At 39.8% G+C, this 25,165-nt stretch overlaps 1 protein-coding gene across 20 annotated transcripts in view; it reads left to right on the top strand.

Annotated features, from left to right (window-relative positions):
• Positions 1 to 25,165, top strand: part of dst (dystonin) — a 617,802-nt gene that overhangs the window by 580,246 nt on the left and 12,391 nt on the right. For 13 of the 20 annotated variants that reach the window (XM_087979173.1, XM_087979215.1, XM_087979212.1 and 10 more), the window contains 9 exons: positions 2,134 to 2,294; positions 6,722 to 6,884; positions 8,260 to 8,414; positions 8,626 to 8,700; positions 14,272 to 14,289; positions 14,678 to 14,795; positions 16,826 to 16,894; positions 17,645 to 17,838; positions 18,337 to 18,447. In XM_087979173.1, the coding sequence (XP_087835299.1) occupies positions 2,134 to 2,294; positions 6,722 to 6,884; positions 8,260 to 8,414; positions 8,626 to 8,700; positions 14,272 to 14,289; positions 14,678 to 14,795; positions 16,826 to 16,894; positions 17,645 to 17,838; positions 18,337 to 18,447 (1,064 nt within the window). Of the gene's footprint in view, positions 1 to 2,133; positions 2,295 to 6,721; positions 6,885 to 8,259; positions 8,415 to 8,625; positions 8,701 to 14,271; positions 14,290 to 14,677; positions 14,796 to 16,825; positions 16,895 to 17,108; positions 17,124 to 17,644; positions 17,839 to 18,336; positions 18,448 to 25,165 lie in introns of all 20 variants that reach the window. The other 7 variants (XM_087979241.1, XM_043681284.2, XM_043681292.2 and 4 more) reach the window with 3 other exon arrangements.

Here is a 25,165-nt window from a genome sequence, read left to right as displayed (position 1 = left end):
AACATTTGATAAGGTTCTCCACAGTAGTCTATTGCAGGAAATACGAAGGCATGGGATTGAGGGTGATTTAGCGCTTTTGATCAGAAATTGGCTGGTTGAAGGAAGACAGAGGGTGGTGGTTGATGGGAAATATTCATCCTGGAGTTCACTTACTCGTGGTGTACTGCAAGGATCTGTTTTGGAACCACTGCTGTTTGTCTTGGAAGAGGATGTAGAATGATGGGTTAGTAAATTTGCGGATGGCACTAAAGTCGGCAGAGTTGTGAATAATGCTGAAGGATGTTGCAGGTTACAGAGGGACATAGCTGAGCTGCAGAGCTAGGCTGAGAGGTGGCAAATAGAGTTTAATGCAGCAAAGTGTGAGGTGATTCACTTTGGATGGAGCAACAGGAATAGAGTACTGGGCTAGTGGTAAGGTTCTTGGTAGTGTAGTGAGCAGAGAGAACTCGGTACATAGGTGTACATAGATCCTGAAAGTTGCCATCCAGGTTGGTCGGGTTGTTAAGAAGGCCTATGCTGCATTAGCATTTATTGGTAGAGGGATTGAGTTTTGGAACCATGTTGCAGTTACAAAACTGGTGCGGCCTCACTTGGAATATTGCATAAAATTCTGGTCACCACATTATAGGAAGGATGTCGAAGCATTGGAAAGGATTCAGAGGAGATTTACCAGGATGTTGCCTGGTATAGAGGGAAGGTCTTATGAGGAAAGGCTGAGGGACTTGAGGCTATTTTTGTTACAGAGAAGAAGGTTGAGAGGTGATTTAATCGAGACATACAAGATGATTAGATAAGGTGAACAGAGAGAGCTTGTTTCCTCGGATGGTGATGCCTAGCACGAGGAGACATAGCTTTAAATTGAGGGATGATAGATATAGGACAGATGTCAGAGGTAGTTTCTTTACTCAGAGTAGTAATGGTTTGGAATGCCGTGCCTGCAACAGTTGTAGACTCGCCAATTTTAATGACATTTAAATGTTCATTGGATAAACTTATGGATGAAAATGGAATAGTGTAGGTTGGATGGACTTCAAACTGGTTTCACAAGTTGGTGCTACATCGAGGGCTGAAGGCCTGCACTACGCTGTAGTGTGTTCTGCTGTGTCCTTGGTTCCACTGCCAGGCCAAGAGTCCCGCTTCGGCTGTAGATGTCACCTTGATTGGCGCCATCTTGAAGAGGCCACCTGCATCGCCATCCCAGATCACGGGAGGAGCTTTGGTGCCTCTGTGGTCCACCCTGAACATCCTCACTGCCGTAGTCTCATATTGCCAGGAGAAGCCACGTCCGCGACTCGGCATGCAGCCACCCTCGCTGCCACACTGATGCTGCCAAACAAACCCCCCACAGAATAGAAGAAAAAGAATACCAAAAGAGAAGGAAAATAGAGTGAAAGAAAAGAGCAGAGGCAAAAGTAAAACAAAGAAGAAAAGCAGATGGGACCAGATTTGCTCTGGGCAAGTGCTTGTGCGCAGCCCTATTACTCCGCTGCCATGTTGCACCAAATGTTGCATAGATGAACCCTTTGTTGATAAAGCCTTTATTATTACTTGGATTGTACATTCCAGATAGCTTTAAGAATTATATGAAATGCACGAATGAACTGTATACAATAGCAAAATACTGCAAATGCTAGAGACCTGGAATAAAAACAGACTGGAGAAACTTAGCCAGTCTGATAGCTTCTGGACAGAAGCTTAGAGTTAATGTTTCAAGTCTAATATAAACTGTATTTATTTTCAATAGAGACTCTTTCTGTTTAATGTTAAAAGCTCCCTACAGAAGTATATTAGTTCAATATTGGTTTGTTCTATCCCCATTCAGAGCTTCAACAGTCAATCATTTTTATCACATGTAAATTTTTTTAAAAATAATTACTTTTGAAAGGAAACTTACAATTTGGCCAGATGTGATTTTGTAGAATTGTTGTGTTTGTTTTGGTGCTGCTCTACTCTTTTGATGTTTAATTTTGTTTGACTCCTGTCTGATAAATTTGATATCTTCTGAGATGGGGGTCTGTGATTATGTTGGAGAACTGAAGTAAATTTGTATATTTATGCAGCAAGCCAGATCCAAATTGAAATTATCCCTCCGTTCAACTATATTAACAGTCTTTGGTGTGGTCTCTATCATAGGGAAAAGACTGCCAGCAAGGGCTCTGTATTCACCTGCAACACAAACCATTGAGACTAAAAATCCACGTGCTAACCTACTCGTCAGTAAGTGGCAGCAAGTCTGGTTGTTGGCTCTGGACAGACGACGGAAACTCAATGACGCACTTGATAGACTGGAAGAGGTAAATGTTTTAAGACTTGTAATGAATGAAATGACAACCAGTAAATTCCTCTTAAGCCTGTATTCTCTCAAATGGAATAAAATTGAACTGAGGATTTTATTTTGACAAAGGAATACAATTGCTGATAACTACTTCAATGAAAATCAGACTTTTGAAAATGAAAGAGGCATTATAGAATCATAAATTACAATAGCACAGAGGAAGGCCATTCATCCCTTCAAATCTACACTGAAGAGCATTCTAGTGAGTTTTAATCTCTGCTTTTGTCACATATTTTGTCAAGTTGGCATAAATAGAGAAGCTGTGTTGGGTATGCTAGAGGTTATTAAGGTGGACAGATCCCCAGGACCGGGTGGGATCTATCCCAGGTTGCTGAGGGAGGCGAGAGAGGAAATAGCTGGGGCCTTGACAGATATCTTTGTAGCATCCTTAAATACAGGTGAGGTGTCGGAGGACTGGAGGGTTGCACATGTTGGCCACCTGTACAAGAAGGTTAGTAGGGATATTCCGGGTAACTACAGACCACTGATCCTGATGTCGGTGGTGGGGAAGTTGCTGGAGAGGGTACTGAGAGATAGGATCTATTTATATTTAGAAAAGAATGAGCTTATCAATGATAGGCAACATGGTTTTGTGCGGGGGAGATCGTGCCTTGCCAACTTAATAGAGTTCTTCGAGGAAGTGACCAAGTTGTTAGGTGAAGGAAGGGCTGTTGATGTCATATACATGGACTTTAGTAAGGCATTTGATAAGGTTCCCCATCGTAGACTAATGGAGAAAATGAAGTCACATGGTGTGCACGATGTTCTAGCTAGGTGGATAGACTGGTTGAGCAACAGGAGACAGAGAGTAGTAGTTGAAGGGAGTTTCTCAAAATGGAGAAAGGTTGACCAGTGATATTCCACAGGGGTCAGTATTGGGGCCACTGTTGTTTGTAATATACATAAATGATCTAGAAGAGGGCACTGTTGGTATGATCAGCAAGTTTGCAGATGACACAAAGATTGGGGGAGTAGCAGAAAGCATAAAGGACTGTCAGAGAATACAGGAGGATATAGATAGACTGGAGAGTTGGGCGGGAAAGTGGCAGATGGCTTTCAATCCAGACAAATGTGAGGTGATGCATTTAGGCAAGACTATTTCTAGAGCGAATTATACAATGAACGGAAGAGCCTTGGGAAAAGTTGATGGGCAGAGAGATCTGGGAGTGCAGGTCCATTGTACCCTGAAGGGCAAGTCATGTTAAAATTGTACAAGACGTTGGTTCGGCTGCATTTAGAATAATGTGTACAGTTCTGGTCGCCACATTACCAAAAGGGTGTGGACACTTTGGAGAGGTTGCAGAGAAGGTATATGAGGATGTTGCCTGGTATGGAAGGTGCTAGCTATGAAGAGAGGTTGAGTAGGTTAGATTTATTTTCACTAGAAAAAAGGAGATTGAGGGGGGACTTGATTGAGGTTTACAAAATCATGAAGCGTATAGACAGGATGGATAGAGACAAGCTTTTTCCCAGGGTGAAGGATTCAGTAACGAGAGGTCATGCTTTCAAGGTGAGAGGTGGAAAGTTTAAAGGGGATACATGCGGCAAGATACTTCACACAGAGGGTGGTGGGTGTTTGTAATGCGTCGCCAGCAGAGGTGGTAGAGGCAGGCATGGTAGATTAATTTAAGATGTGTCTTGACAGATGTATGAGTAGGTGGGGAGCAGAGGGATACAAATGCTTAGGAATTGATCGACAGGTTTAAACAGTACATTTGGATCGGCTCAGACTTGGAGGGCTGAAGGGCCTGTTCCTGGGCTATAGGTTTTCTTTGTTCTTTGTCCCTGCAACATTTTTGCTTCAAAAGTATCCAGTGCACTTTTGAAGATTGCTATTGAATCTGTATCCACTACCCTATCAGGCAGTACATTTCAAATCCTAACCAGTCACAATGTAAAAAAAGTGTTTGTTTATGTTGCTTCATTTCTCAGATGGTGTTTAAAAAAACAATTAGCTGCTTCAATAACTGATTACATGTTGTAATAAACAGTAGATTTTGTCAAATGAGCCCTACGGAGACCTTTTCTGATGGCCTTTCTATATTTTATCAAATAAACCACAAAGTAAACTTGTGGAAGTTACCAAATAAGCATTTCTTTCTGAGCCACTTCATTTTTTTTAAGAGACTTGTAGAAATCCTGAATGTGGATTGCTTTTCTAGATTATGTGCAATGTTCTTCAACTAACATTGTGTACAAAGTACATTCGCATTAAATATGTAAGTTAGCTCACTGAGCTGGAAGGTTTGTTTTCAGATGTTTTGTCACATGACGAGGTAACACCATCAGTGAGAGTCTCCCCTAAAGCGAAGACGCTGATGATGTTACCAAGTCATGGTGACGAAATATCTGAAAACAAACCTTCCAGCTCAGCGAGCTAACTTAGATACTTACCATCAACCTGAGCTACAAATCTTCTCAAAAATCGCTAATACATTAACATTGTTTATATTTATATTAACTTTCAACAATTACTTTATTCTTCTAATTTAAAAGTGCAGATCTCTTGCAAGATTTAAACTGTTAAAACTGGCATCTACCTGACAATGTAGAAGATTGCCCAGGTATGTCCCGTACATGAAAAACAGGCCAAGTCTAACCGAGCCAATTATTGCAGGCAGTCTATTCTTGGTGAGTGACGTGAAGGAAGGTGCCATCAGCAGTGCTATCAAGCAGCACCTGCTTAGCAACAATCTGCTCAGTGATGCCCAGTTTGGGTTCTGCCAGGGCCACTCAGCTCCTGACCTCATTACAGCCTTGGTTCAAACATGAACAAAAGAGCTGAATTCCAGAGGGAAGGTGAGAGTGATTGTCCTTGACATCAAGCCTGCATTTGAGCAAGTGTGGAGTCAAGAAGCCTAGCAAAGTTGGAATCAATGGGTGTCAGGGCCAAACTTTCCATTGGTTTGAGTCATATCTGGCAAATAGGAAGTTGGATTTGGTTGTTGGATGTCAGTCATTATCAGTTCCAGGATATCTCTGCAGGTGTTCCTCATCACCATGTCCTCGGCCCAACCATCTTCAGCTACTTCATCAGTGATTATAAGGTCAGAAGTGGGGATGTTTTCTGAAGATTGCACAATGTTCAACACCATTCACAACTCCTCAGATACTGAAGCAGTCCATATTCAAATTCAGCAAGATCTAGACAGTATCCAAGCTTGGGCTGAGAAATGGCAAGTAACATTTGCGCTTCACAAATGCCAGGCAATGACCATCACCAGTAAGAGACAATCTAACCACCGCCCCTTGACATCCAAAGGTGATGTCATCACTGAATCCCCCACTATCAACATCCTGGGGGTTACCATTGAACAGAAACTCAATTGGAGTCACCACATAAACATAGTGGCTACAAGAGCAGGTCAGAGGTGAGGAATACTGTGGCAAGTAAGTCACCGCTGACAACCTCCTCTACTTCCCCATCCCTGAAGATTCTGTCCACTATCTACCAGGCACAGGAGTGAGATAGAATACTCCCCACTTGCCTGGATGGGTACAGCTCCAACAACCATCAAGAAGCTTGACACTATGCAGGACAGAGCAGTCTGCTTGATAGTCACATCAGCAAACATCCACTCCCTCCACCACTGATGATCAGTATCAGCAGTGTGTACTATCTCCAAGATGTACTGCAGAAATTCACCAAAGATCATTAGACAGCGCCTTCAAAACCCATGACCACTTCCATCGAGAAGGACAAGGGCAACAGATATGTGGGAAAACCACATACAAATTCGTCTCCAAGCCATTCGTCGTCCTGTCTTGTAAAATATATCACCTTTCCTCCTATGTCACTGGGCCAAAATCCTGGAATTCCCTCCCAAACAGGAATTGTGGGTCAACCTACAGCATGTGGACTGCAGCGGTTCAAGAAGCAGTTCACCACCAGAGCAACTAGGGATAGGCAATAAATGCTTGCCAGCCAGCGATGCCCTCATTCCACGAGTGAACTAAAAACAAAAGTTGGGTTTAATTATTTGTATAAACTATCTAATCATGCAACTGGAACATTTAAATGTTTATATAAGGGAGCAATTAAAATGTTTTGTTGAGCTTGCTTACTTTATTTGGCAATCCAGCTGTTTCCTTCATTGTGAAATTATAAATTCAAATACTTCTCGATCTTAAGTATTTAAGGAATTTCTTAAATGACCTGTTAACCTGTTCCGTCTAGAATTTGTTTATATTTTTGATAGTATCACAAACCAGTTGTTCCTTGTTCAAGCCTTTCTAGGGTATTTGTGCTGATGGGATTTTATTTTTATTCTTAAGAAGGAAGGGAAAGGTGCTAATTTGTGGAATTTCCATGAAACTTGGCCAAAATGATCTCACTGAGATTTTATTTCAAAGATAAAATTTGCTTAAGATATGCTTCCCTTACAGCTGAAAGAGTTTGCCAACTTTGATTTTGATGTTTGGCGAAAAAGATACATGCGATGGATGAACCACAAGAAGTCCAGAGTAATGGATTTCTTCAGGCGCATTGACAAAGATCAGGACGGGAAGATCACAAGACAAGAGTTTATTGATGGAATCCTCTCTTCAAGTGAGTGTTTACAAATCCGTTATAATGTCTATGGAAAGATGGATATTTCCCAAGGAACTGAGAATCATACTCCAGTTCAATTACAGATTTATTTCCCTAGTACATTTAAAGTGTCCTATGCAACAGAAGAAAGAGCGGTCTCCATTTTCTCGTTCTTTTCCATACCATTTTTCTTCAAAGCTGGCAATATATTCCAAACTGTGGCAATCGTTTGACTGAAGAGAACAAATTATGCTGCTGATCTTATCTCAGTGGCCATTAGTTAATAACCTCGTCATTCAATGGAAGTAGTTTTTTTTCTTGCTTACCTTATCCATAACTCCTGAAGTGTTGAATGTATCAACAAAACAACTGCAGATAGAATCTCTACAGTGTTGAAAGAGGCCATTTGGCCCATCGGGTCCTCACTGACCCTTTGAACAGCATTCCACTCAGACCCACCCCTAAACCCCATGTAAACGGTTTGCCATGGTTAACCCCACTAAACTGCATGTCGCTGGATTTTACAGGGCAATGTTTTGCATAGCCAAACCACTTGAATGTCTTTGGACTGCGGGAGGAAATCCATGCAGATATGGGGAGAACATGAAAATTCCACGCAGTCAGCCGAGGATGGAATTGAACCCCTAAGCCATGATGCTCTACTCAAAATCTATAACCAAAATGGAATAGGAATTATTTCTAATGAAGTATATACAGTTGAAATATAGTTTTCTCCTTTCTCTCCATCGATGCTAGCTGATCAGCTGAATATTTCCAACATATTCACTTATTCTGTCATACCTTGAATGTTTATGTTAATCCCCTCTCTGTTGTGATGCATTCTAGTTTATCATTACCTCAATAATCTTTACAGAGTAAAACTTGCATGAAAATTTGCTTTGCTTTTTCTAATCTACTTGTTGCTGTTCTCCAGAGAGGTAAATTTAACAACCAACCTGATTTCCCTTCACTCGACACAGTCACACATATAGCTTACTTACAGAAAACACATAAATGATTATACTTAATATCTAGAAGCAGCTGTCTGATACACTTGGAAGTGAGTGTGCCTGTGTATATTTGCTTTTACTTTGCCCAGAGATACTGACATATCCTTACCACACCTCTGCCACTTTGAGGGAGATCTGCCTGCTCACCACAGATTGGGAATTGAACTTCATAACCTTCTAGCTCCATTGAACTCTGTATGTGCTTAACCATTGAGATTCTTGGGTTTTACTAGTCTTGAACTGGTAGTAGGTTAATAATTAATGGAAAAGTATCTATTCTGCTGGCACATAGTAATTTAGTTACGTTGACAGGTTGAACTCAGGAGAAGAACATTGTGACAATATTCAACTAAAAGGACTGTGTATATTGTATTGTTCTGTAGAGTTTCCCACCAGTCGTCTGGAGATGAGTGCAGTGGCAGATATATTTGATCGAGATGGCGATGGCTACATTGATTATTACGAGTTTGTGGCAGCCCTTCATCCAAACAAAGATGCTTACAAGCCTCTTACTGATGCAGACAAAATTGAGGATGAGGTAAACTATCATTATGCATTGAATCTAAGCTTTGAATTCTGGGACTTAGGAACTTCTGACAGTCAATCCACTTCTGATTTTTAAAGGAACCCATCGGATAATATTTGTTTAAATTTATGATAGATTTGATTTTACTGCCAGTGATTATTTAAGTGATTAAATGTTTTCAGTCTCAATTTGCTATAACTGTCGCATTTGTGCTTTATTGTAGGTGACACGGCAAGTAGCAAAATGTAAATGTGCAAAGCGGTTTCAGGTGGAACAGATTGGGGAGAACAAGTACAGGGTGAGTGCTGCAATCTTTACTATGCCTCAGGCTGAGACGAAGTGATAATGTCTGCGACTTTGAAACTATAAGCTTTGGCTTTTAGAGTTGCTAAAGATTAAAGTAGAGACTGAAGTTAACTGCGGTTAATAAATAACCAACATTCTTCCAACTAAAACAACATTATTCCAATCTTAAGTTGTCCTGTATATGGCAAGCACATTTGAATGTCAAAGTTGTAGAAGGAATGACTAAACCTGGACTTTATGAACTGATAGCAGTTAGCAATCAGCTTTAATCTGGAAATAATCTAAACACAGATTTGACCTAAGTGCCAGTTGCTACAAATTTGGATGGTTATGAAACTACATTTGAAGAAACAGTGGGTATAAATCAAAGCAATGAAATGTTGCTGACGTCTTGGAATTTCTGCCTATAAATATGTAATATTAATTCTTGCAACATTTTGTCAAGAAAGATTTCAGCTTTTATTGATTATATGCCACCATCTTTTATAAATAGTGCAGTGGTTAGAAGCAAATGGCCAGGTATACCATATCAAAGGTGATCTGGTACCTTTGGAATGTTATCCCAGTAGGAACTAATACTTTCAGAGTAGGAGAGAATGGCTCTTGTACTTATTAATCTTTTCAAATTGACAAGTCACCTTTCCTTGTGGCATTAAATAATTAACTACTTGCAGCAATACAACAGAGCTTTACAAGTAAAATTGAACTTGGAAAATCTGTTGAAGAATATTATAAAGTAAGGAAGTTCACAACCCTGCAGTGATGACTGCAGAAACAACAGTTGTAGAGGAGGCCATTTGGCCTGTAATATATCTGCCAGCTCTTCAAAGGAGCTTTCAGTTAGTTCCATTCCCCCTATTATACCCCATAACCTTGCAAATGTTATTTTTTGAAGTATCTGTCCAATTCCCTTGTGACAGATCCTATTGAATCTGCTTCCAACATTCTTTCAGGTAGTGCATTCTAAACCACCTGAACTCAAATTCTGTTCACGTCCTTCCTGATTCCTTTGCCAATTACCTGTGTCCTCTGGTTACTGACATTCCTGCCTTATTTCTCTTTATTGATTAAAGTTTTGTGCAGGGACCTTCCTCGAGGTAGCGTGAGAGGTGGTGAGTCGGGTAATGGAGTGAGTTGGTCTTGGAGAGATACTCACAGCCCCCTCCCCCACCTAACTCAACACACACATACACACACACACCAAAGACCTTCCTTGTCTCTGCTGAATCCCTCAAGGAATAAGCTTTGAATGATACACTTTAGAATGCAGAAGATGCCAGCTTCTGATTCAGTGGAAACCTCTGGAGACTCAGGTGATCAGTGTTGAGGTTTATGATGGGGCAAGATATTCACCCTTGGTCTCATGTCAGCTTTTGAGCTGACTGGCAGCAATTGGATGAGTATTAGGAGCATTGTGGTAGTCACCATCTAACATGTCTGCTCACAAACTTAGGACAATTATGAAAAATGCACTATTTGTGTATATTTAAAGCAACATATTGATTCAAAATTGAGAATTTTTTTTAAAATTTGATGAAATACGGACTTTGTTAACTGGGGCAGCATTGATTGCCCATGCCCAGATGCTCGTTTGGGTAATATATAGTAAGGTAATCAACATGGAAGGAGAAAAGTCAGGTTATGGATGCATCTGAACAGTTTCATCCTATTTCAGATTTCTAGCATTTCTGTATAATTCCACTTCAATTGCTAATCTTACAAACATCCTACCTCTTAGCATATAAGACCTTTATTCCTACTCAGTTTCCAATCTTCCACATAATTTCTAGCTCAAATAACTGAGGGAATGAACAGTTTTCATCGGCAGTTGCTATATGATCTCTGTGTGGGGTGTTCCTGTAACTACAATTTTTTAAAATTTGACTTTAAAATGTTATGGCAGTCTGTGAATCCATTGAGTCAAGGAAAGCAGTTGTTCCTATCAAAAACTTAACATTGGTGACAATTAAAGAGTCCATTAAACAAATGTCTCACCTGTTGCTATGTACTTGTAATTGACATGTGCCAAGTGATTGTAAGATCAGAAATTGGTTTAGCTGCACTGCAAGCAACTCAGGTGACCCTCCCTTAAGATGTAGCATAGAATCTTAGTAGTCTGGTCATTTGACATTGCCTATACAATTTAAAACTTTGAGATGTACTGAGATTTTATTAATAGATTTGTTAACAATCTCCTTAAAAATTTCCTATTTTCTACTTTGAAAGTAAACCTTTTTGCAGCATTCATTAACAGAGATGGATGTGAATGTCAAATATAATTTCTTGACTACTAAATTCCCTTTATCGTTACCTCAAATCATCACCTCTTCGTTGCTCCCATTCCTCAGTTCTTTTACAATCTTACACAAAGTTTTCTGTTCTGATTAAATCCATTTGTAAATTCATTCCGTGAAGTCAATAATGTAAATCATTTTGAATGAATTCAAACTTTTGTTTTTTGAATTCAAAGGTGTAGTGATAATGTCACTGAACTAGTAACCCAGCATCCCATGTTAATGTTCTAACATAGCAGATGGTGAAACTTGAATTCAATAAAAACAAATCTAGAATTAAAAACTAACCAGTGATAATCATGTATTTGTAGTAGTTGACCGCTGTTGTCAGATGGACTTTTTTTTTAAATCCCACCTGGATCACTATTGCCCTTTAGGAAGGGAAATCTACCATCCTTACCTGGTCTGACCTACATGTGACTCCAGACTCCAGCAATGTGGTTAACCCTTCACTGCCTGCTGGGTTATTAGGGATGGGCAGAAAGTCTGGCCAGCAGCACCTGTATATCATAATCATCCCAAAAAGATATTTAGCCTCTAAAGATCTTAGCCTCTAAACTAATTAAAAAATTATTTAGCTTTAACCTTAAATGAAATTAATAGGGCCAGGCTAGTTTAATTTACCATTCTCCCTTGATTTCAGCTGTGAAAATTTTCCGGTGTACAGTGCTAATTTATAAAGCTAAAGCAAATTGTTTACTGTAAGTTGCTGTAACTTCACAGCAGATCAGTCAAAAACATACTGAATGGCAGGACAGGCTCAAAGGGCTGGATAGCTGACTCCTGCTTCCAGTTGTTTCTAAGCCCACACACCTTTTGAAAGCTATGCCAAGCTACTGCATTTCAATTTGTTGCAGATTTTCTTCAGTTTTATTTCTTCATCCTGTTTGTGTCTTTGTGTGTTTATCTGGTACAGTCAGAAACAGGATTTGTCTGCCTGTCCTCAACAAAAACTAATTATAATTTTCCAAACATTTTAGGGTTGAATGAGCTTTTATTTGCAACTTATTGAATAGTCACAGCACAGACGAGACCAGTCAGCCCATCAGATCTATGACAACTATCGAACAAAAACAACCTGCTTAATGCCATTTCCTTACCTTTTTCCTGTCACCCTGAAATGTTTTCCTTTTCAGATTGTGATCCAGTTCTCCTTTGATAGTGTGGTAGAGCCAGGTTGAATCGTGACTGTCAGGCATGGCATTCCAGATCTTAACCACTAGCTATGTGAAACTGTTTTCCTCATTATCACCATTGTTTCTTTGGCTAAAATCTCTGCCCTCTTATTTTCATTCCTTCCATCAATAGTTCCCACCTGTCCGGGCTATTCATGATTTAAATTTTTTTCAAACTTCCTTTCAAACTTTTCTTCTCCAAAAAGAACCATCCCAGTTTCTCCACTCTTGCTATGTGGCTGAAGTTCTGCATATCTAGAACTATTCTCGTAAATCTTTTCTGCTCTCTCCCTATTGCCTTCACAACATCTCTAAGGTTTAGAGCCCAGAACTGGACCAAGACTTTAGTTGAGATGGAACCTGCACCTTATACAGGTTATAATAAGTTCCTTGCTTTTGTACACTATGCTGTTACATACCATGATCCCACATGCTTTATTAGTGATTCTCAACCTGATGCTGATCTGTGTAAATAGAAACAGAGTTAAAACTTCCAAGTGATTTTCAATATCCACAATATTTACGTCTCTTTTTAATGTAACATACATGCATTGTTTGTTTTTTTTTCCTATGTTAATTACTATTTCACTAATCATATTTGAAAATCTCTCAATTTCAGGGAAAAATATTGAAACTTTAACAGATGTTCATAAATATTCAAGCTACATTGCATGTGTCATTTTCTATCATTATCTTATCCACATAGTGTACAATTGTACAGATTGCGCAGTTGGGCTGTGTGAGTGGGGCTATCTGAAAAAGAATAGTCTTGCAACCCCTTTGTATGCTTGGTACTTTTCCCACAATAGTCGAGTGTGTGGTGCTGGAAAAGCAAAGCAGGTCAGGCAGCATCTGAGGAGTAGGAGAATCGAAGTTTCGGGCATAAGCCCTTCATGAACTCCAGCATTTGCAGTCCACACTTTCTACTACTTTTCCCACAATATATTGATGTAAAAAGGACTTTGCCTAAACTGTTTTTAATGCATATTTGCATAGAAATTTCCCGGCAAGTAGACAGGTGCAATAAGCTAGGAATGTCAATTGCCAGTGTGAGCAATGACTATAGGTAATTGCTAGAGCCTATTAATACCCTTGATTGCTGCAATAACACCAAATGTGGCTTCCAAATAGGAATAAATACAACTACAGCGAGTAGTCCTCCATCCAGCTATTGACTGGAGGATAGTGTTTGAGTGAGCCGTCGCTATCCGATTTTGAAAATTATGATGTGTTTGTGCTATCATTTTATGAGCCCTAGACATTTTAACTTAACAATTTAGCAGGTAGGTGCAGCCTGGACTGTCTGATGTAATATTGCTTCTCAATACCAACAAAGTTAACTAAGATTTTGTCAGACTGTACCTCGTTGTTGAGGAACATATGTAAAAGACAGATCTGTATTGTAAAATTTCAAATGGGTAGCAATGGCAAATAAATTAATCACTGTTGATTGTTTTAGAAAAGTATTTGAGTAAATTGATGGCTTTGGTAAAGTGTATCAATGTGTGTGGCCCTATGCCATGGAAGTGAGGGACTGTTCAATTTCAAGTCTGTGCTGAGACAGTCTCACCCTAGGCAATTGGCTTTGTCATTCCTGAGTCAGGAAGCAAGTTGATAAATCATGTGGGGTTGCAGCTCCTGATGACTTATACTGGGGGTGTACTGTGTGAATGTCCAGTGAGGATGAGATGCAACGACGATACCTTGCATGATATTGAAAGCACAGTGTTAAAAAACATGACAGTTATTCTCCAGCTTCACACAAAATAGATCACTTGAATGAGGGACTGGAGAGTTGTTAACATCTAATTGTAGCCCAAGTTACATCATTAGTTCAGAAAAGAAGAAAGCAAGCAAAAACAAACTTATCAAAAGAATAAAAATGAATAGATCTGTACCCTGTTACAATACAAGAATCTCAACACACTCCTTAGCAGGTTTGTTTACTGGCCTTAGTTGTCTTGTATAAAAATTGGAAATTCCACTTTGAATTTTGTAAATAAATATACAGTCGTTTAAGAGCACTGTTATATTTCAAAACCAAAGCTGCTGTGACTAATTTTCTTTTTCTTCATATTCTCTTCCATGACTTAGTTCTTCCTGGGAAATCAGGTACAGAACAACATAAATGTCTGATGTGTTTTACCTGTTGTGCTGTGTGCTAAAAGCCAGTAACTGCTGCTTTGTGGCTTTCCAAGTATAAATGAGTTGGACCTGGAGAGGCTTTCCCAATCTATTTTCCAGTGGCTTATTTTAATAATTGCACAGTTGTTGGGGTATAAAAATGTCTCTGCTGCTGCTTTTCCTTCTAATTGTTCTTTATCTTTCAAATTAGCTGTGCAAACTGATTGGAAATTAAGCTTGCAACTGCAAAAATTAAATGCTTGTTTAAAACAATGATTACGAATTGGAAGAGAAATTCATTGCAATATTCTTTTTTTGATTTCTCACTGTTAAAGTTAATCAGCTGCTAAGCTGTTTCTTGCTGCTCTTTTTGCAGTTTGGTGACTCGCAGCAGCTGCGGCTAGTCCGTATCCTGCGCAGTACTGTCATGGTTCGTGTTGGAGGAGGCTGGATGGCACTTGATGAGTTTCTGGTGAAAAATGACCCCTGCAGAGGTAGGTTGTGAACTGTATTTTGACTGGCTGTGTCAATCACAACTTCAACACCATGAGCTCTTGTCATGTGCCGTAATACACCGCATGACATTTGTATGTTTGCCTGTTTGTTAGTGGAATTTTTAGCCATTTATTTAGTAAAAGAGCAGTCTCAGGACAAATATAGCTTGGAACAGGCATCAATAGTGGATCAATGAGATATGTACTATTGCCCACTTTGGATGTATTTCTGAAGGTCTCACCACATGATCAATTGTCTGCAATTGTCCTACCCCTCTGTCCTGCCGTTCATGCCAGAATCTATCCCATTCTTCTGCTCAAGTGTAGTGTAACAGCTTCTTAGCTACCTGATTGAAAGATTCATTATTAGAGTCATAGAGTCACACAGTTTGGAAACAGCCCCTTTGGTCCAGTTCATCCATTTCAACCAAGTTTCCCAAACTAAACTAGTCCCACTTGCCTGCGTTTGGCCCATATCCTTCTAAACTTATCCTATCCGTGTGCCTGTCCAAATGTTTTTTTAAATATTGTAATTGTACCTGCATCTACCACTTTTTCTGGCAGTTCCTCAGTGTGAAAAAGCTGCCTTTCAGGTCACTTATAAATCTCTCTCCTCCCATCCCCTGGTTTGGAAGACTCCCCCTACCATAGGGAAAAGACCATGGCTATTACCGTACCTATGTCCCTTGTGACTTTATGAACCTCTATAAAGTTACCCCTCAACCTCCTATGCACGACTGAAAAAACACTTAGCCTATCCAGCTTCTTCTTATAACTCAAGCTCTCCAATCCTGACATCCTTGCAAATCTTTTTTGAATTCTATCCAATTTAATAATATCCTTCTTCTAGCAAGGAGATCAGAACGATACATAGTACTCCAAACTTGACCTCACCAACGTCCTGAACCTCAATACAATGTTCCAATTCCTGTACTCAATGAACTGAGCAAGGAAGGCAAGCATGCCAAACGCTACCTTAACTATCCTGTCTACCTGTGACAGAACTTTCAAACAACTATGTACCTGAACCTATAGGTCTCTTTGTTTAACCACACTATCCAGGGCCCTCTCAATAACTGTATAAGGACTGACCATGTTTGTTATATCAAAATGCAATACGTCGCATTCATCCAAATTAAACTTCATCTGTTACTCCTCAGCCCATTTGTCCAATTGCTCAAGATCCCTTTATAATCTCAGATACTGTTGACTATTCCACTAATTTTGCTGTCATATGCAGCATGCCTCCTATATTCTCATCCCAATTGTTTATATAAATGACAAACAAAAGTGGACCCAGCACTGATCCCAGCAGAGCACCATTGATCAGTTAAACAACCTGTTTCCAATGTTTTTACAACTAATAAATGGAAGTGCTGAAAGAAAATGAAAACATCATGCACTTCCTCTTGAAGATTGTATAATATTTCTTTGAATATTTCTCATAATATTGAACTGGATATTAATCTTTAATTCTGGGAGATTGCAGACCAACCCTGGAGAGTTGGCAGCACTGCGTATTCTTCACGAACTAGAATTGACCTCAGCCATAATAAGCCACGGTGGGGAAAAATAATCAGTCAGATTGCTGATTCTTTATTGAAAACTAAGTGTAAGTGGAATGGATTAAGCTCACCCGTATGTCCACTTTTATTAGCCAATTGATACCTCGGTCTGAATTCAGATTCAAAGCACGTCACTTGAGTCAAAGCTGCAAGTGTTACCTTGTCACCAAGAACCACCAACTTTACTGGTGTTTTGTTTGGAAGGGGAGTAAGAAGGAATGTAGAGAATGTAATGATTTTTAAGTAAATAACGTGACAAAAATTTAAATTCTGTATCTGCAAAGATGGAGGTTTTTTAATATCTTGAGTATTCTGCAGTTGTTAGCTTATTTGTATGTTAGAAGCAGCTTAAATGATCTCATGGGTGTTGTTTTGTCAATCCTTTGCTTGCTCCTGTTTCCTACTAAAGGTTTCTTCTCCATTTCCTTTGATGTGATGCAATCCCTTTATCCATTTTTTTTCTAGTTCATCATCATGGGAGTAAAATGTTGCGTTCGGAATCAAACTCTTCAATTACCAGTCAGTCTCCTATAGGTTGGCAATCCTCTGTCTCTTTTCTTTCCACTGTGTGCTTTCCTATTCTGTATGGCTTAACCCACATGGCAGCTGACAGCAGGCTTTTCATGTTTTTTTTATAAAGAGAACTGTAATCCAATGCGCTTTTAGTTTTTTTAACCAAATACAGAATGATCGGCCATTTTGAAATGCATGTGAAGTTGCTTATATGACTTTTTTCTTTTACCCGCAGTAATACTCACTGCAAGTAAGTGGTCACCTTGTCTGATATTTAGCATCCTCCTAAGTGGAATGTACATATCTGTTCTGCCTGAAAGTGATGTGCTGTTTTGAGCTTCTGCACAAGTTTTTGGAGTTGGGTTTGCTTACATGGGTCCCTGGGCTTTCTTAAACTGACTGCATGATGTTAGTGGAGTTCAAACTCTTGCGTAGCTCACAGTGTGAATCTGAACTGAAACATTTAATAAGATCAGAACTTTTCTTTTTATTTCCATTTAAGTTTTCTGAATTTTGCTGGGCTAATTCATGTCATGCTCCATACATACACAAGCCCAAATGTTGAGTGCTGCTGTTGCAAGTTCTGTTGCTGGTATGGATAGGCTATTAATTCAGATTTTAGTGTTGTTTCATCGTTCTGTTACCACCTTTTAGTCCTCCTGTACTCTTTTATTTTCTCTCCACACTTCACCTTGTTATTGCAAGTTTGGTGCTGGATCATGTCAACACCAGTGATTAGAATTTGAACTATTGTTTTATTCCTCTCTGCAGCAAAGGGCAGAACAAATGTTGAACTGCGTGAAAAATTCATGCTTCCTGAAACCACCGGTCAGTCTGTGGCTGCCTTCCGATCACGGGGTCGTAGGTCACGGCCATCATCACGGGCCGCTTCGCCAAACAGGTCAACCTCCAGTGCCAGTCAGAGTATTTCAGTTCCACCAGTTACTACAAGTACACCTCCTAAGGTAATGTTGAGCAGCACAGTCACTTCCAGTTGTTTCCTGTGACCTATGTATTTTGGCAAGCCAATTATTTTAACCCAATGTAGCACTCAGTCTGTTGGCTTCTGTGTGTTGCTTAATTGCATTGTTACAGCAATCTCACTTTTAAGCTGCTATTTTGTTACCTTAATTACACTACCATAGCGACCATTAAGCTTGAATCCAACTTCAGTTTTGTTGTTAGGAATTTATTGTGAAAAAATAGCGAGTGTGCATTTGCAATACCCCACTAATCGAAGAGAGCTAAATGCATGCCAGATATCGCAGATTGCTTACTAACCTGACTCACATTTAGACCCCTCAATTGAAGGGAGTCACAGAGTGGATCTTCATCATTGTATTTTTAAACTTTTACTCCTCCATATTTGCATTTCCTCCTCCATGACACTGTGTTTATTCCTGATCATTTTATTTTATTGTCTTAATTTCCATTCATTTTCAATGTATCCTTGTTTCACACAGACATCCCAACATTTAATCCGCAATTATGATAAACCATGGTTGACAAACAGCAAAACATCAACTCCTTATAAGTCACCAGACTCCCCTGAACGCCGAATCCCATCTCCAGAGGTATAGTACGGTGAAGTACTCCCAGTCTAAAAGACAAGTGCTGGTAGTGGTCAATCAACTCTCTTTTGTATTGACCTTGAGTTTTGCTACCTGTCTTGGCAAGGGCTATGACAAAACGTTTGTTGCTTTGAAATTCTGAGAAGAATTTTGTGCTGTTTTTCAGGATTCCAAATGCATTTTAATTTCTCTCTCCTACGTAATAGTTTGTGTTATGAAATTGAAACATTGGAGAATGATGCTAAATTTTAAATACTTTTTGTGAACCCCACCCCCCCAAACCTTTTCATTTTCTTTCGGAGAAATCAGTTTATATAGCAACAGTGCATGCACAAAGGTGCAGTGACATCAGTTGGTATATGAAGATCTTTGCACTTCAGTAATAAATTCTTAGATTTATTGTTGGAAATAAACATTTTGATTGAATTGAAGTTAACCTTGTGATTAAAGCTCACTTATTGAGGAGAAAAAAAGCAAAATGATTGCAGGCAATAAAATATTATTTTCAGGAGGTTGGAGAATTGACATCTTTGATCAGTTAGTGTACATCAGTTTTATGCAAAATCAGTAATTTGCACAAATTTAGTATTATTGACAACTTTGGTCTGAATTCCAAGGTCCAAGCTAAAGAATACTTAAAACTCTGAATCCTGAAAAAGAGGTTCTCTTATAGCCCGGTTACTTCTGACTTAATCTGTAACACTAGAAACTAGTTGAGATTTTTCCACACTTTGAGGACTTCCTTTATGCATCTTAGCCTCTTAAGATCTAGTTTCATTTATCTTCTAACCTTCCCTTTCTATAACACCGTCAATTTTGCCATAAACATTTATCCATTTTCATTCATTTAATCTTGTCTGAATCCATAAGGAATCATGTAATTGTGTAAATCTTCCCAAAGGTCTTTTTCCCTTTCTTAAAAGTTTCATGTGTCTTCTTATGCATGGGTAGAGTGGTTTACTGTCAATGCAGTCCACGCTGCATCGTAATTCACTGCTAATATTCTGGCGAAGCTTCTGTGATTGTAGATTTTTTTTTTAGGATTGATGTTTTCCTTTCTGGAATCTGTTCAGTGATACACCATGAAAGCTACAGAATACTATATTTCAGATACTGCAAGGTGGGCAAGAAGGACCTTGACTTGATCAACCCTCATACTTCCTAAATAAACCCGAGAGGATACATATCCTTGCCCATTTATAACAATTTGACCCAGTTCTCCAGAGCTGTACCAGTACTTTTCACAATGTTGCTTTTGACCAAAGATGCCCATCCCCACCATGAAAATGTCAGGCTTATGAGTATTTGTATTTGAAGTAAAAGTGTGAATCCTGAGTATGTGGGCCAGCTGGGGCCCCAGGCTCAGTCTGTACAAAGTTAGCAAATGATATGGTCTGTAAATATGTTCTAGTCACAAGATTGGGAAGGGAAAGAGTAAACCTCAAGATTTTCTGTTGTAAACTGCAGAAGCACCAAAGCAGAAAATGCTGAAAATACGCTACAGGTTAGTTGATTTTTGGAGACTTTGCGCACAAGTTAACAGCTTCAGTGTGAGTCATTCTTCAAAACAGAGTTCAGAAGAAAGGTTTACACTTATAAGGCGTTCTCGATTCAGATGCCAGTACACCAGTTGTGTGCTTTCCAGCACTTTGTTTCTTGTTTTGATATCCACATTAACAATTTTCAGATGTTTTAGTTCTAAGTCGCAGGTTAGATTCAAATATAATTATGCTGTTTCAAAATCAAATTACCCTTAATGAGTCATATAGTCATAGAGACGTACAGCATGGAAACAGACCCTTCGGTCCAACTCATCCATGCCGACCAGATATCCCAACCCAATCTAGTCCCACCTGCTAGCACCCGGCCCATATCCCTCCAAACACCCATCCAAATGCTTTTTAAATGTTGCAATTGTACCAGCCTCCACCATTTCCTCTGGCAGTTCATTCCATACATGTACCACCCTCCGTGCGAAAAAGTTGCCCCATAGGTCTCTTTTATATCTTTCCCCTCTCACCCTAAATCTATGCCATCTAGTTCTGGACTCCCCAACCCCAGGAAAAAGATTTTGTCTATTTATCCTATCCATGCCCCTCATAATTTTATACACCTCTATAAGGTCACCCCTCAGCCTCTGATGCTCCAGAGAAAACAGCCCCAGCCGGGTCAGCCTCTCCTAATAGCCCAAATCTTCCAACCCTGGCAACATCTTTGTAAATCTTTTCTGAACCCTTTCAAGTTTCACAACATCTTTCCGATAGCAAGGAGGCCAGAATTGCACACAATATTCCAACAGTGGCCTAATCAATGACCTGTACATCTGCAACATGTCCTCCCAACTCCTGTACTCAATACTCTGACCAATAAAGGAAAGCATACCAAATGCCTTCTTCACTATCTTATGCTTAAATCAGGACAGTAATTCATGCAAATAATCTTTCAGATTATATAGTTTCTGTCAATAAACAACTTTCTTCATAAATAGATTCCTACATTGTTACACCAGTTCCTAGTTTGTGTTGGTTGCCATTTGTTTAATGGCACAAGAACAGAACAGAGCTCAGTTGAGTAGACTGTAACCAAGGGTTGTCATGAAACAATTGGCTACTTCCCATCAGGAACTTGTTTGGATGCAATTGAGGGATATTCTCTCAAAACACAAAGTAGAATAAACAAATCCAGAAATCCCTGGATGACAATGGAGATAAAAATTACATTAAACAAGAAATAGTTTGCCTACGACAGGTTTCAGAAAAAGAAGTACAGTTAAGAAACAGGTTGATTGTAAAAGCTTCAGAAGGCAGTGAGAAGCAAAGAGAGATTATGAAAAAATACTGGTCGCTAAGATAAAGGGAAATCCTAAAGTCTTCTGTAAGCACGTCACCAGTACGAAGTGTAGGACCAAACAGAGATCAAAAATGGGTTTACACATAAAAGCAAGAACATGGCTGAATTGTTAAGTGAATACTTTGCACCTGTACTTGCTCCCTAGCTATCATGACTAATGCAATCTCAGTCACAAGAAAAGTTCAAAATTGCTCAGGAGAAAACATTGAATGTGCTGTCAGTTGATAAGGCACTGGGGCCAGATGAGTTGCTTCAAAGAGTATTGAAGGAGGTGAAAGTGGAAATTGCACTGGCAATAATATTTCGCTCTTGCCTAGATTTAGGGATAATGCTAGAAGACAGGACAATGGCAAACCTTGCACCCTTCTTCAAAAAAGGTTGTAAAGCTCAGTCCAGCAATTACAGGCCAGACAATTTAACTCTGGTGGTGTAGAAACATCTAGAAACAATAACTTGTAATAGAATTAATAGTTACACAGAAAAATATGGGTAAATTCAAAAATGTCAGTATGGAATTTTTAAGCAAAAACATATCGAACTAATTTGCTGGAGTTTTTGAAGAATAAAGAGAGAAGGCAAAGCTGTTGATGAAGTTTACATGGACCTTCAAAGGCATTTGATGTAGTGCCACATGCTGAATTGTGAGCAACACGATAGATCATGAAATAAAAGGCATAATAGCAATAAGGACACAAAATTATCTGACTGATTGGAAATAGAGAGTGATGGTTTTTTGGGGTTGAAGGCTGGTTTATATTGGAATTCCCCAGGAGTTAATATTGGGACCCTTGTTTTTATTCTTACAAATAATCTAGATCTTGATGTGCGGGAGACAATTTCAAAATTAATGGATGACAGAAAACTTGGGAGAATTGTAAGCTCTGGAAGAAGTATAGAACTTCAAAAAGACATTGACAAGTTGGTAGAGTTGGCAGATAATAGCAGATGAGATTCAATCTGGAGAATTGTGAGGTAATACATTTTGGTACAAAGAACATGGAGAGCTAAAGGATGTGCTGGATTAGAGAGATATCGGTGTATATGTGCATAAGTCATTAACGGTGACAGGTAGAGAGAGCTGTTCTAAAACAAAACATATAATGTTTTAGGCCTTGTGCAAAATCATGAGGAGTCTGGGTAGAATAGGCAGTTTTACCCCTCATGAAAGGATCAAGAACCAGAGGGTAAAGATTTAGTATTTTGCACAAGACGCAGAATGCAAAGTGAAAAGAGAGTTTTTCACACAACTGATCGGGTGTTGGAATACTCTATCTGGAAGTGTGGTGGAGGCAGGTTCAGTTGAGGCATTCAGGGAGGGCCTTAGATGATTTTTTAAAAATAGAAATGAGATGCAGGGTTATGGGTAAAAGGTAGGGGTGTGGCACTACAGTATTGAGTGTACTGAATTATGCTGATGTATTGGCCTCCTTCTGCTACATAGCAATTCTATGGTTCTGTTTAATGTCATTTAGCAGCTGGTAGTTGAGCTGTCTTCCCACAGTTACTTCTGCAGTTTGCAAATGTACATTGCATGAAGGAATGCATGGTACCAGAGGACTGATAGCACAAAGGGAACTGCACCCCAGTAAGATAAAGAACAGAATTATAAATATTAGTTATTGGGGAGATAAAGTAAAAGTCAAATTGAAATGTACTAAAAATTAAATTTCTGGATCCTTATCAAAATGCAAACAGAAAATGCAGTGTTGGCATGTGACATACTGGCAATAACAGAAGCATGACTTAAAAGTGGAGAGGGCTGAGTGGTTAACATTTTGGGATATAACCTATTCTAAAAGTGGGGGAAGGAAAAATGGGAGGTGGGCTGGCAGTATTCCTTTATGAAGACATTGTAGTGTTAAATTTACAGGATGACCTTAAACACAAGGTCAGAATCCTTTCGGTTGGAATTGATGAGTGAAAAGGGAATGAAGGGAATAGTTGGGAATATTCTATAGGTACCCTAATTGTGAGAGATATTGAGCAGCAAATCTGCAGGGAAACTACAGAGAGGTAAGGAAATATAGCATAGTGAGATTGGAGGACTTTAATTGCACAAATATCGATTGGATGTCAGGAATTTTCCTTGACTAGTGCACCCTTGGCACGAACAGGAGACATTGCTGGATCTATTGATGGGCAATCAAGGTGGAGAGAGTGGGCCAAAGGCCAAATTTTCATAACCAAGGCAAGACAAGTCAGGAACTTGTCTGACAGTACAGCTGCCTCATCTCCTCATTTTACGACATGCAGTGCCCTCTTTGGCGACCTGACAACAGTAGTTAGAGCCCGCACTGCTGTCCGCATCCCATGAATGGATAATGTCAAATGAGCAGTCTGTTAATTTTGAGACAGTGGAGCAATCAAAGGATGAGGAGTGATGAAGCAGAGTGCTGTTAGAGTACATGCAAAAACTAGCATGACACTGTTAGTGAAGGGCAGGGTATAAATGAGAAATAGGAAGGACAACATAGATCCTTGGGAGATATGATAAGCAATTGGAACAGGCTGTTCATCTCCTCGAGCTTGCTGTGTCATTCAATAGGATCTTGGCTGATCCAACATTCCTCAAGTCGACTTGCCTGCCTTTTCCCCATAATCTTGATTCCCGTACTGATAAAGAATATATTTATAGAGTCATAGAGATCTACAGCATGGAAACAGACCCTTCGGTGCCGACCAGATATCCCAACCCAATCGAGTTCAAACTGCCAGCACCCGGCCCATATCCCTCCAAACCCTTTCTATTCATATACCCATCCAAATACCTTTTAAATGTTGCAATTGTACCAGCCTCCACCACATCTTCTGGCAGCTCATTCCATACCCGTACCACCCTCTGCGTGAAAACGTTGCCCCTTAAGTCTCCTTTATATCTTTTCCCTCTCACCCTAAACCAATGCACTCTAGTTCTGGACTCCCCGATCCCAGGAAAAAGACTTTGTCTATTTATCCTAACCATAACCTCTATAAGGTCACCTCCACAGCCTCCGACGCTCCAGGGAAAACAGACCCAGCCTGTTCAGCCTCTCCCTGTAGTTCAGATCCTCTAACCTTGGCAACATCCTTGTAAATCTTTTCTGAACCCTTTCAAGTTTCACAACATCTTTCCGATAGGAATGGGACCAGAATTTAGATTAGATTACATTACATTACAGTGTGGAAACAGGCCCTTCGGCCCAACAAGTCCGCACCGACCCGCCGAAGCGTAACCCACCCATACCCTTACATTTACCCCTTACCTAACACTACAGGCAATTTAGCACGGCCAATTCACCTGACCTGCACATCTTTGGACTGTGGGAGGAAACCGGAGCACCCGGAGGAAACCCACGCAGACACGGGGAGAATGTGCAAACTCCACACAGTCAGTCGCCTGAGGCGGGAATTGAACCCGGGTCTCTGGCGCTGTGAGGCAGCAGTGCTAACCACTGTGCCACCGTGCCGCCATGCAATATTCCAATAGTGGCCTAACCAATGTCCTGTATAGCCGCAACATGATCTCCCAACTCCTGTACTCAATACTCTGACTAATAAAGGAAAGCATACCAAACATCTTATTCAATATCCTATCTACCTGCGACTCCACTTTCAAGGAGTTCTGAACCTGCACTCCAAGGTCTCTTTGTTCAGCAACACTCCCCAGGACCTTACCATTAAGTGTATAAGTCCTGCTAAGATTTGCTTTCCCAAAATGCAACACCTCGCATTTATCTGAATTAAATTCCATCTGCCACTTCTCAGCCCATTGGCCCATCTGGTCCAGATCCTGTTGTAATCTGAGATAACCCTCTTCGCTGTCCACTACACCTCCAATTTTGGTGTCATCTGCAAACTTACTAACTGTACCTCTTGTGCTCGCATCCAAATC

The sequence above is a fragment of the Chiloscyllium plagiosum genome, unplaced genomic scaffold (assembly GCF_037043375.1).
Source record: "Chiloscyllium plagiosum isolate Xiang-an unplaced genomic scaffold, Cpla_swu_hap1 HiC_scaffold_3, whole genome shotgun sequence".
NCBI lineage: Eukaryota > Metazoa > Chordata > Chondrichthyes > Orectolobiformes > Hemiscylliidae > Chiloscyllium > Chiloscyllium plagiosum.
The sequence above is the reverse complement of the archived record's forward strand: the minus strand, read 5'-3'. Positions and strand labels throughout refer to the sequence as shown.